The sequence below is a fragment of the Dendrobates tinctorius genome, unplaced genomic scaffold, assembly GCF_039654945.1.
Source record: "Dendrobates tinctorius isolate UK_male_01 unplaced genomic scaffold, ASM3965494v1 ptg000035l, whole genome shotgun sequence".
Taxonomy (NCBI): domain Eukaryota; kingdom Metazoa; phylum Chordata; class Amphibia; order Anura; family Dendrobatidae; genus Dendrobates; species Dendrobates tinctorius.
Window position 1 is genome coordinate 27,634,003 of NW_027361703.1, and position 13,339 is coordinate 27,647,341.

The window sequence follows — 13,339 nt, forward strand, 5'->3', positions numbered from 1 at the left end:
CCTAACAGGGAAGAGTATCGCAGCTAGAAAGATTGCACCTCAGTCAACAATCTATCGCATCATCAAGAACTTCAAGGAGAGCGGTTCCCTTGTTGCCAAAAACGCTCCAGGGCGCCCAAGAAAGACCAGCAAGCGCCAGGACCGTCTCTTAAAAGTGTTTCAGCTGCGGGATCGGGCTACCAGCAGTGCAGAGCTTGCTCAGGAATGGCAGAAGGCAGGTGTGAGTGCATCTGCACGCGCTGTGAGGCGGAGACTCTTGGGGCAAGGCCTGGTCTCAAGTAGGGCAGCAAAGAAGCCACTTCTCTCCAGGAAAAACATCATGGACAGACTGATATTCTGCAAGAGGTACAGGGAGTGGACTGCTGAGGACTGGGGTAAAGTCATTTTCTCTGATGAATCCCCTTTTTGATTGTTTGGGACATCTGGAAAACGGCTTATTCGGAGAAGACCAGGTGAGCGCTACCACCAGTCTTGTCTCATGCCAACTGTCAAGCATCCTGAAACCATTCATGTGTGGGGTTGCTTCTCAGCCAAGGGAATGGGCTCTCTCTCAGACTTGCCTAAAAACACAGCCATGAATAAAGAATGGTACCAGAATGTCCTCCAAGAGCAACTTCTCCCAAGAGCAGTTTGGCGATCAACAATGCCTTTTTCAACATGATGGAGCGCCTTGCCATAAAGCAAAGGTGATAACTAAATGGTTCAGGGAACAAAACATAGAGATTTTGGGACCATGGCCTGGAAACTCCCCAGATCTTAATCCCATTGAGAACTTGTGGTCAATCATCAAGAGACGGGTGGACAAACAAAAACCTTCAAATTCAGACAAAATAAAAGCATTGATTTTGCAAGAATGGACTGCTATCAGTCAGGATTTGATCCAGAAGTTGATTGAGAGCATGCCAGGGAGAATTGCTGAGGTCCTGAAGAAAAATGGTCAACACTGCAAATATTGACTTGCTGCATTAACTCATTCTAACTGTCAATATAACCTTTTGCTACTCATAATATGATTGCAATTATATTTCTGTATGTGATAAAAACATCTGACAAACACACATAAAAACCAGAGGCCAGCAGATCATGTGAAAATATAATATTTGTGTCATTCTCAAAACTTTTGGCCATGACTGTAGATAAAGGATTTCATGGATCTAAAGAAAAATCATGCAGTTCCCAGAAAGCAAATACTGAACAAAGATTTCCTCCTAAAAAGACAAGGATGGACTCAATCTCAGATGCCCGACAAGTCACGCGGAGAAAAAAAACACTGGAGAACGACGAGGTTTAGCCTGAGGAAGGAGAGAGCTCGTCCCTTCGGTGACCTCCTTAATAATTTGGTCCAACTGGAGCCAAACTGATGGGAAAGGCAAGTTGGTGAGAGACCTATTTGGGGATAAGTTCGCTCATCAAGCCGTAAGCCAAATGGTCCTTCGGATGGCCACGATATTGCTGGATTCAGGAAGGTGGAAACCATGTACTTCCCTGCAAGAGAAATTTGGTCTGCGAGAACGGCCATTTCCTCTGATCGACCGCCAGAAAGAATGCCCTGATGAGCAGCTTAGCCCATGCGTCTATAAACTTTGCTACCCGGGTGGAGGCAAAGGCAGGACACAATGTAGCGGCAGACGCTTCCAAGGTTGACCTTGCCAAGGACTCCATGAGCCCACCATTGGTATCCCCGAGGGATGCTCCCTCTGGGAGAGGAAGGACCGTATTGGTGTAAAGTCTGGAAACCGGAGGGTCCGCAGTCAGAGAAGTAGTCCAATTGGCGGTGAGCTCAGGAGAGAAAAGATATACCGAGGCGCTCCCTTCTTTGGAAGCTGCTGGACTAAGGTCTCCGAGAAAATGACAAGGAAAAACTAGAGAGTCGGCCACTGTGAACCTGCTAGAGAGCCGAACGCTAAAGACGTACTGAAGGGGACCTAGGGGTACCCTGGATCTCATCTCCGCGATGTAGGCTCAGTCTGACTAACAAAAACGGCTCAGAAAAGGAGAACCGTTGATGAGACAACTGCTTGCCCAACTAATCAGGTAGAACGTAGACTACTGGACGACTTTGCAGACTGAGATCAATAGGAAGCTAAACTCAAGCATACAGTGATGAGGATGGGTATGGAAAAAATACTATAGATGGGCATTGAAAGTACAATAAAAAATAAGCCGTCGAACGAGGAAAGTCCATGAAAAAACCTGGAGTATGTCAACTGCATGGAAAGTTGACTCTAGGAAAGAGCACAGACTCCAGAAGACAACTAGGCTGACAAAAGGAAGATCATTCCCTATGTCGATCTGGGCGACCGTATCCGTCCTGGACCGTCTGGAACGAGGAGAGGATTGTAGTGTGTGGACCCGCTTACCTAAGTATAAGATACCACACGCCCGAGGATAACGGTGAAAAGGATACAAATCTAGCTGAAGGAAGAAATGTGTTATCCCCAAACTCCTCATTGGATCCAGGACTGGAGTAGCCTTCTACCCTGGTCGATGCTTGCACAGAGTAAGATCCAATTCCTGTCAGAGGTGGGAGACTTGTTCCTGCCACGTTCGGAAGTCACACCCCGGAGCTGCTGGAGGCTTTATCTGGTGTCTGTAAGAAAGAAGAGGCAAGTACTGACAAATAGACCGGGACCTTCGGTATTGAGGTAGCTCAAAAGGCCCTTAGGATAGAATAGTGAACAGACATTGAGAGTCAGGGTATACATATGGGCTCTGACTCAGAAAAAGACAGCCAGAACTTATAAACTGCAAATGGCCAATCATTTATGATAGGCGTAACACACTGGATAGTGAAGATAGCCTGAGGGCAGCACTGTAAACTGACCAACTGGGTAGTCAGAAGCAAGCCTGAATAATCAGAAGGTGTGGAAAAGCCCCTGGGGAGCAACTCACATCCAGGGCCCAGAGCGTGGCAGAAGAAAAAAAACTGCGACCATCCAGTACCTGACACGAGCGTGCCTGACCTACCTGAAAGTGAACTAGCCACTTATGCTGCTGCTGAGATCCACCCTGTGGGTACTGAGATCCACTCTGTGATATGTGGTAGATTTTCTGTTTAACTGTTAATAGACCACAGGTGTTATTGACCAGGAAACACACAGCAGAAGGTGCCTCTGACTCACCTGAAAGCGGCCTGTAACCGCTGCTGCAGCCTTCCAGATGTGATGAATACTGGACACCTCTCACTGAGTGGTGAATAGACTAGAGCATAGACAGCTGTTGCAAAAGACCCTGATGTACGTGATAGAGGGCGCTTCTGACTCACCTGACAATGGGACAGAAGATCAGGAACGATGTAGCAATTGACCTCGGGTACGTTTGAGCCACAGGAAAGACGGCATGTATCGACTCAATGTGTCTGGTAGAAGACGCATCTAAGTCCTGGATATCGGATAGAGTTCTGCTGCAATCAAATGCGAGGAACATGAAGGAGAGTGCGTCAGACTAACCTGAACAAGGTACAGAACACCAGAACCACTGCATCAGTCAACCCAAGACACGTCTGATCCACTGAGTTTCAAACTAACCTACTGTACCTGGTAGCTGGTGCATCTGAAGCCTGGATAGTGGAAAGAGCACAGCTGAAGTCTCAGTATCCTGTGACTAAATCAGCGTGGAGAGAACCCTGGAGAAGGGTATAGAAGAGAGCCAATTCTGTGTTGCAGTCTAGGTCTGGATACCTGACTGCATTAGACAGAATAATAGCTTCACGTTTAGTAAGCCGCACCACGAAGTCTGTCCTGAAGTATATCCTGACCTGTCATTTCTCCTGACGGTAGAACAGTAGGCTTGGAATCAGAGGGAGACTAAAATCTACTCTCTGTTGTGCACCTGGGTTAAAACCCTTGGGCCTGCGATTTGTGGTCAGCTTCTTTATCCACTGAGCCACAGCAGACATTGCTGGGTAATACGGACTTTTATCCAGCTGGAAGCCAGGTCCAAACACTGCAGTCGTGAAGGGGTAGGAGCAGCTACCCTCTCTGCTTAGAGCAGTGTAATGCTAGCATCCGGAAGGAGGCTGCAGGAAAATGCAGGGCGAGTGTCTGTGAGCAGGGGATATGGAAGCATTTGATATGCCAGGGCTCCAGCATCTTTATGTGTAGAGCAATGGCCGAGCCTTGCTCTGCTGAAAATCAAGGCACCAATCTGCCATAGCAGAAATCAAAACAGCAGTGTGACGAAACGGAAATCTCCGAGGGGAAATGTGCAAGTGAAACCTTCTACAAGGCGAACGCCATACGGCAGGTTTTATAATGGCCCGTCTCCCTGTGGAGGGCGTAGAGCGGGCAGTGGCACAGATGACAGCAGCGTGGGGTGTACTGCAATACCCACAGCTGTTTACTGCACGGCTCTAGAGCATAAATTATACCAGTGTCTGTACGGCTCTACAGCATTTATTACACCAGTGAGGCATTTATTACACCAGCGACTGCACGGCTCTAAAGTTCTACTGCACCAGTGACTGCACGGCTCTAAAGTAGTACTGCACCAGTGACTGCACGGCTCTAGAGTACTATTGCACCAGTGATTGCATGGCTCTAGAGTACTATTGCACCAGTGACTGCAGGGCTCTAGAGTACTACTGCACCAGTGACTGGAGGGATCTAGAGTACTATTGCACCAGTGACTGCACGGCTCTAGAGTACTATTGCACCAGTGATTGCAGGGCTCTAGAAAACTACTGCACCAGTGACTGGAGGGCTCTAGAGTACTATTGCACCAGTGACTGCACGGCTCGAGTACTACTGCACCAGTAACTGCACGGCTCAAGAGTACTACTGCATCAGTGACAGTATGGCTCTAGAGTACTATTGCACCAGTGACTGGAGGGCTCTAGAGTACTATCGCACCAGTGACTGTACGGCTCTAGAGTACTACTCACCAGTGATTGGACAGCTCTAGAGTACTACTGCACCAGTGACTGCACGGCTCTAGAGTACTATACGACTAGAGCGCCATTTACATCAGCATCATTAGGAATGATGGCTTCTCTCACCCATCACTGAACCTGCGGACAGTGTGGCTCCTCTAAGCTCTATTTTGCTGTGCCTGGCTGATACTCCACACCCCGCTTGTTACCTGGAGCAAGCGCCACCTTCCTGGTCCAGGACCCAGCAGATGGCGACCACAAGTAGCACGCAGGGGACCCTTAGGTAAAAGCGCGCACTATAGAAAAGGTCTAGCTCTTTGGGAGGCCGGACGAGGGGCTAGGCTAACCGCCGGGTCCGGAGGGGAGCAAGATGGCGTGAACGCATGCATACTGATGAGGTCGGGAGTGGTGGGCGGAGCTAACCGCCGAGAAGGAAGTGGGTGATAGGGAGCAACGGGCAGGGGAAAAGCCCGCCTGAAGAGCTGAGAGGACTGGGGGGCGGAGCCAACCCTGCAACTAGGTCCAAGAGAAGCCGGGACCTAGATTACAAGTGACTGCCAGAGCATGGGGGAGGCCCTAAAAACGCTGCAAAGGAATGCCTAGTGCCCCCAATCCATCGGAATTAAAGGAGAAAGACCTCTGAAGCCCTCTATCAAAATAAAGGAAAATCTTTTTTTTTTTCCTTTTTCTTCTTCCATGATCTTCTATCTTCTTTCCCGGCACCTGGTTAATATGTCACCTCATCCAAGAAAGATCGGACATCCGAAATTCCTGCGTTGTAGGATGTCCGTGTCTCCTCAAATCGATAGGCTCTGGTGGGCGAGTGGGAGGGAAACGGAGGCAGGACTGGGTCCGCATCACCTAAACACGCTTCTGTGTTAGGGGATGGGGTCCTGCCGGCCAGACTTATGAGGATACGGGGTGGCAGTACACGCCATACTCATAGTCTCTTCGTGGGAGTACAGTAGTGACCGTTCACACTGTATCCTTCCGAGAACCTAAAAAGAAACGACACACACTGAGGTAGATATGGGTCTAATAAAAGAGCCGTGTCCACCTCCTACTGACTCTAAGCTAAACTGAATATCCTAGGTCCGGGCGGTGGGGTGTACACTGCAGAGGAGGAGCTAACTTTTTTCTGCATAGTGTCAGCAGCAGCATACACCCCATGGTTTCCTGTGTCCCCCAATGAAGCGATAGAGAAATCAGTTTTGTGTGAATCAGGGTTTGCCGTTTTCTTATAATCATGGCTTCGTCCATAACGGCGGGACTGTGAGTAGAGTCTTCGGCTCTGCCTCGGCCCCTCCGCTACTCATGTTGTCTTTATCGTCCTCCTGGTTTAAATTACGTACCGGGGTGGGCCGCACATATGCAAATTGACCTCCTGGCAGTCTTCTGTAAAATGGTGCCAGTAACATGGCATGCGCAGATTGAGATTTCGGCTCGTCATTAAGCTGATATCTAAATCTGTGCATGTGCCGCTATTGGTGCTATTTTACTGAAGAGTGCCAGGAGATCAATGTGCGCAACGGACGGTTAGGATGGCAAAGGCTCAAGGTTTTAAGGAGGAGGACGTTAAATACCCCATTAGCAGCAGAGGGGCCGTGTCAGAGACGAAGACCCTAGCCACAGTCCCATCCCAATGCACAAAGTTATGATTATAAAACTTCAAACCCCGATTACACAAAATTAGGGTTTGAAGTTTGCTTGAATTGTTTTAATAAGTATCACAGCGTGACTATCGCCATTTGTGTACTTTACGTTGGAAAATCCTGTTGACACGTTCCCTTTAAGTATTCCCTTAAGTATTCCCTTTAAGTATTATTTGCAAAAGGCATAATAAGGAACCAAGCCAAAATGTCAAAATAGGTAAACTTTGGTTTATATATAAGCCTTATTAAAATACCAACCTCGGAGTCCCAGGGTGAGTCGACATCATCATCTTCAAAGCCTAGTTCAGTCATTAATGCAACTGTAGACATAAAATATATCAGTACTAGGTTTGATAATCCACAATCCATCAGCAATTAAAGAGATGGCCACTATCAGTATAAAATATTCAGAGGCAAAACAGAATGACATTAAGAAAAATTATGTAGAATTTACACGACTTAATGATATTCTTGTACTTGAGCTCTCCAGAGCACAAGGCCAGCATTACGGGAAGGTATCATCAGAAAATGGCCTAATTGTTTATATAATTTTTTACATTATATATATATATATATATATATATATATATATATATATATTTATTTATTTATTTATACATACATATACTGTTGGCACTACTTTTTTTCCCACAAATTCGTAATCTTGCAATTTTCATATTGGTCTTTGAGCTTTTTTTTAGACCCATACTTCCGAAATGAAGAGTTTTCAGCAGGCTCCTTAATATCAGAGGCAGTATTACAATGACCTCTACTGACATCTGATAATACAGGATCCACTACTCACAAATGACAAGGTCACACCTGATTCTGCTGCCCCATCCATAGGCAATAACCTTTGTACAGGATCATTAGACACTTTAATATAAAAGATAGGGTCAAAATTCCACTCTACCTCCTCCTAAGCATCATTACAACAATACCAAATTCATATGAAATGTTTTGCATTTTTAATTTTAGCTGTGGAAAAAAACAAGAAAGAAAAAACATGGAAATGTGTAAAAAAAAAAAAAAAAAAATATGGAAAAAAAATGTCTTGTGCCACAATTTTCTGAGACCTCTAACGTTTTATGCTATTGACAGAAGAAAAGAGAAACAAGTGCTAAATAGTCAGTATAGGCTACACAAGGTCACCCAAAAAGTTGCCTCTATGGATCTGTCCCGAAGAATGAGTTCTGTACTTTCTGATCACAGTACATATATACAAACCTTTTCTGCCAACACCTTCTCCACTAGCTTGGACCTTTTCTGGCTGTGTATTATCTGTCCTAATCGAATGTTTAGCACTTTCATCATTCTCATCACCAGAAAAAGAATCATCCTGAAAGAGAGCAGTTAACATGAACATCCAGATGAAAAATAATATAACTACAGGAATAAGATCTCATATTTTTAATAAACTACAAACATTTTTGGAAAGGAAAGAAGAGTAGCACAAATAGCACGTGTACTAGGGAAAGATATCCTCTACAACCTACTGAAAGGAAAGCACACGCTAATTCTCTAGCAGTGACGGGCACAGAGGTGTACTCACGTGCTTTCGCAATACCCTAGTAAGTTTGCCATCGACAACTGCTGAATTGGTATCTTTAATATTGGAATCTAACTGTTCAGTATCTTCACAGGGATATTGAGGCACGCCATTTTGTGTGTGGCCGTCTTCCCTGTCCATCATACGGTCTACAGCAATGCATGGCAGGGTACATTTGCTTGTTTTCTTGTTACAGTCTTCTCTCCTACTGGTAGACGTAACCTGTTTATTGGTCTGTCCTTGCAACTTAAAGCTGGTTTTTAACTGGGTCATTTCACTTTCCATTGGGGGAGTTCCAATTTCATCATGCTCAGGTAACCCAAATATGAGTGACACTGGAAGCTCTGAACAAACGTGAAGATCGTTAGTATCCTTATCAGAATTTTTTGGGTAGTCACTGGGAAGAGCATTTTGGGAATAGCTTTGTAGCTTATTTCCTATCATTTTTGCATGATCAGACTCAATATTATTGCTAAATCCAGATGTACCTTCCATACCTTCTGGAACATGATTGACTTTTCTATCACCATCTTTTATACATATTTTACTATTTTCACCAGCACTTTTATCATCTTCTTTTTCTAAATTATCTTCATGACTTTCAGACACGTCACCAACTTCCCCATCTTCTTGATCTTCCTCCTCCTCATCGTCGTCATCTTCACAGTCTTCTTCTGCCTCCTCACAGTCTTTAGATTCATCTTCATCATTCTGAATCTCTTGATCCTCACACTCTTCATCCACTTTCTGGTTCTGTTCATCTTCGTTTTGGTCTTCTGCACAGTCATTACTGCCCTTGGAGTCAGACTTTTTCCTGCCTTGATTCTCTAATTTGTCTTTCCCTTTTAATTTTCAAAAGTCCACAAGCAGGCAAGAAGAAAAAAAAACAAAATTAAATAAATTAATAAAAAGCAGTAGTAGTTAATAAACATTTTACCTTATGTATTCCGAGGAGAGAGGCAGAAGCCAGCTGGGAAGGTTTTGCAAGAGAGCCAGGAGTAATGCATACAGGAAGGAAGCGGGTCTGGGGGAAAGGCTTAGGAGGGGACTGAACGTTTGCACCTTCATCTTCACTATTATGAACAGAGTCTTCTCCACTATCTGATTTACTCTCCAGAGTAAAGCCTGTAGGCTGTACTGAAGTAAAACTACCCTTTTCAATAACTACATCAAAAGAAATAAACACAAGTAAGTTGTGAACCACACATCAGAAGTCCAATCACTTCATAGGCCGAATGTCCTGCTATTAACTTACTATTTTTTTTAGTATGCAGGAGTTGAGTCAAACTTGGCTTGGAAGTCTTCTGCATAAGACAATAAACCAGAGGAAGAAATGGATTAAGTATATTAAATGTGTGAAAAGATTGAGCAAGACACATCCTGAAATAAACTAGATTCTAGTCTTACCCATGCTCAATACGTCTACTTATTACCTTATCATACTCTTTGTCTATAGCTCACCCATCACATTAGCCACCTGCAACTCAACCTTCCCCAAATCCAGAGATCATCAATTTCTAAAATGGACTACACGTCTATTCAATAAATAGCAAAATTATTAGCATAATCTAAATATAAACAGACTACAGGAAGCAGATAAAAAAGAAACTAGGAGCCATGACTTTGTGAGTAGTACTTGCCGTATTTTTCGGACTATCAGACGCACTTTTTTCCCCAAAAGTTGGGAGGAAAACGGGGGGGGGGGGGTGTCTTATAGTCTGAATGTAGCATACCTGGCTCGCTGTGGGTGGGTGGGGTAGGCACTAAAGCATGGTCACAGGAGGCAGAAGCAGGGCTCCTCCTCAGATGTTCTCAAGGAAAATGGCCCCGATGGTGGCGCATGTGCAGAAACAATGCCATTTTACTGGAGACAACCAGAGGGTGCGCCGCAGCGGGCTCCATTTTGTTAGAGAACGTGGGACGTGAATGTGCGCTAGAGTGGCTTTAGTACGTTATTTAAAAAAGAAGGCTCATACAACTACGAAGGGGCCACAGCAGAGCTGAAGACACTAGCCACAGTCCTGCCCCGTTGCACGAACAGGCTACTGAACCAAAGTTGCTAAAGTGAATTAAACAAGAACCAGGCTATGGATTTTTTCACTCTAGGTATCCATTAAAATCAGTATAACAGGGCCAGTGTGATTTATAACAGGTTAAAATTGGACTGACAAGTTCTCTTTAACCTCTGAAAATTTCACTGCAGGGCCACCTGTCAACATGGCCATGCAGCTGTTGTAAAACTACAACTCCCATCATGCTTCGACATGCTGAGATGATGGTAATAGTAGTTTGTTAACACCTGAAGAGCCACACAGGTTGTGAAAAACTGCTGTCCCCATACTTAGGGTGCTGCACAATCTGTGACTCTCCAGCAGCAGATGTCTGCCATAAAAGTGTCAGCAGACCACCCCCATAACAGTGTATCAGCAGATCTCCCCCATAACCATGTCAGCAGACATGTTCTTCAATATTTTACCAGATTTTTACCTCAAAATCGTTTTCCTATTTTCCTCGTCTAAAACCTAGGTGCGTCTTATAGACTGTTGTTAAAGCTTCAATAAAGCCAGTAATACCTTTGGACTAAAATCCAAGTCATCTTCATCAGAGGACGGCCAGGAATCAGCATCTTCAGAGGCACGGCTAACAAGAAGAAAAAAAAAAAAAAATCAGGCTATAAACATATGAAGGATATTTACAATGGAAATCGACAGTTCAGACAATTTTTACTTAAAAGAATAAATGTCATCCATTATATTTTAATGCAGCATTCCCTGTACTCTGACCTTTATTTTCACATAGTAGATATGCACACTTCTGTGATTACACCTGTCTATAAAACTAAAAAGTTTTGTAAAGTACGGGTAGAGTTCGGCACACTTTTGTAACTACACCTGTCTGTATAGTTGGTATGCTACTGGGGCCCGAACCACAATCATAGGTTCTGTCTTCAATCTCCTTTATTGACTACATCTAATGTTAATTTTGAACTGTTTTTTTCATACATCTCACAGTGTATTGGACCTGACAGCACAATGCTAAGCACCTTACATGCACAGCACTTTGCAGTTCAGGCCTAGGCTACTACTGCATTCTTTGTACTCTTTAAAGCTGGACATTACACACCTCTCTGCACTATGGCTTGCACTTTCTCAATAATAATGTTCAGACACCTAACTAATGGTTATTTCAAGTGATGGAGGTACGCCTACCAAAAACGTTAGATTTTTCACGCTATCTTATTGGTAAAAATTCTATTTACCTTAGCAGTCAGTCATCCAAACGTTTTTTCGCTTATGGCAATTTATCCTCCACTATATAATACAGTGTCTTTTTGATCAGGCACTTCAGCTGTTTAGAGGTGTACTGTATTTTGGGTGTGTCAGCCATGTCTTTTTGACCTCATGACTAGTCAGTAATCTTCTGTAATTACACCTGTCTGTATAGTTGGTATGTTACTGTAAAGTACAGCAGAAATCAGTAATCTTCTGTAACTACACGGGTCTATATAGTTAGTATATTACTGTAAAGTACAGCAGAAGTCAGTAATCTAATGTAATTACACCTGTCTGTAAAGTACAGCAGAAGTCAGTAATCTTCTGTATCTACCCTGGTCCATATAGCTGGTATGTTACTGTAAAGTACAGCAGACATCTGTAATCTTCTGTAAATACAACGGTCTGTATAGTTGGTATGTTACTGTAAAGTACAGCAGAAGTCAGTAATCTAATGTAATTACACCTGTCTGTAAAGTACAGCAGAAGTCAGTAATCTTCTGTATCTACCCTGGTCCATATAGCTGGTATGTTACTGTAAAGTACAGCAGACGTCTGTAATCTTCTGTAAATACAACGGTCTGTATAGTTGGTATGTTACTGTAAAGTACAGCAGAAGTCAGTAATCTTCTGTATCGACAATGGTCCGTATAGTTGGTATGCTACTGTAAAGTACAGCAGAAGTCAGTAATCTAATGTAATTACACCTGTCTGTAAAGTACAGCAGGTCAGTAATCTTATGTATCTGCCCTGGTCCATATAGTTGGTATGTTACTGTAAAGTACAGCAGAAGTCAGTAATCTTCTGTATCTACAATGGTACGTATAGTTGGTATGCTACTGTAAAGTACAGCAGAAGTCAGTAATCTAATGTAATTACACCTGTCTGTAAAGTACAGCAGAAGTCAGTAATCTTCTGCATCTACTCTGGTCCATATAGTTGGTATGTTACTGTAAAGTACAGCAGAAGTCAGTAATCTTCTGTATCTACAATGATCCGTATAGTTGGTATGCTACTGAAAAGTACAGCAGAAGTCAGTAATCTAATGTAATTACACCTGTCTGTAAAGTACAGCAGAAGTCAGTAATCTTCTGTATCTACCCTGGTCCATATAGTTGGTATGTTACTGTAAAGTACAGCAGAAGTCTGTAATCTTCTGTATCTACCCTGGTCCGTATAGTTGGTATGTTACTGTAAAGTACAGCAGAAATCAGTAATCTTCTGTAACTACCTTTCTGTATAGTTGGTATGCTACAAAAAAGTCCAGCAGATGTCTGTAATCTTCTGTAAATACAACGATCTGTATAGTTGGTATGCTACTGTAAAGTACAGCAGAAGTCAGTATTCTTCTGTATCTACAATGGTCCGTATAGTTGGTATACTACAGCCAGGGCTGTGAAGTCGGTAAGCCACAGTTGCGACTCCGACTCCTGGATTTTATCAGGCTCCGACTCCGACTCCTTCATAAATGGCCAATTCATAACAACAAATTTACTGTTGTAAAATATTAAACATCGTGCTTATTCAGTTTCTCACCATCATATAAGTAATCAGACCACTTAGAGCAAAAACTACATTTATTAGAATACAATTAGAATATAGCAAATAACTTTTATAAACTTTTCTAAACTGTAAGTAAATATGCAATAAACACTTTTATGCAGTTAATAAGAAGAAATCTATAAATTTGTCCTCAGAAAAAGTATTGCCTCTGTCAGATCCTCCTTCATGGATTCCCTCAAATCTGATCTAATTATTTTGAGAGCAGAGAACAACCTCTCTACACTAACTTGTGTTGGTGGCAAAGCAGTAACCACTCGGGCAACATCTCTGACAATGTCAGGATACAGAGGAATCGCTTGTTGCACTGTTATTTTTGATGAACGGTCAAATTTCTCAATTTCTTTTAGTGCACATGAAAAATTCTGCTGAAATGTACTGGCTGTGTTCCTTGATGGGGATGACTCTTCTTCTATGCGGGAACGCTTTGCACGGT

The 13,339-nt window shown here is 43.4% G+C and overlaps 1 protein-coding gene across 7 annotated transcripts in view; it reads right to left on the minus strand.

Moving 5' to 3' along the window:
- ANKRD26 (ankyrin repeat domain containing 26) overlaps positions 1 to 13,339 on the minus strand; it is a 202,187-nt gene that overhangs the window by 117,736 nt on the left and 71,112 nt on the right. For all 7 annotated transcript variants that reach the window (XM_073573361.1, XM_073573365.1, XM_073573364.1 and 4 more), the window contains exons 8-12: positions 10,645 to 10,711; positions 9,327 to 9,375; positions 9,009 to 9,235; positions 7,750 to 7,861; positions 6,781 to 6,842 (exon numbers count right to left, since the gene is read on the minus strand). In XM_073573361.1, the coding sequence (XP_073429462.1) occupies positions 6,781 to 6,842; positions 7,750 to 7,861; positions 9,009 to 9,235; positions 9,327 to 9,375; positions 10,645 to 10,711 (517 nt within the window). The remainder of the gene's footprint in view (positions 1 to 6,780; positions 6,843 to 7,749; positions 7,862 to 9,008; positions 9,236 to 9,326; positions 9,376 to 10,644; positions 10,712 to 13,339) is intronic.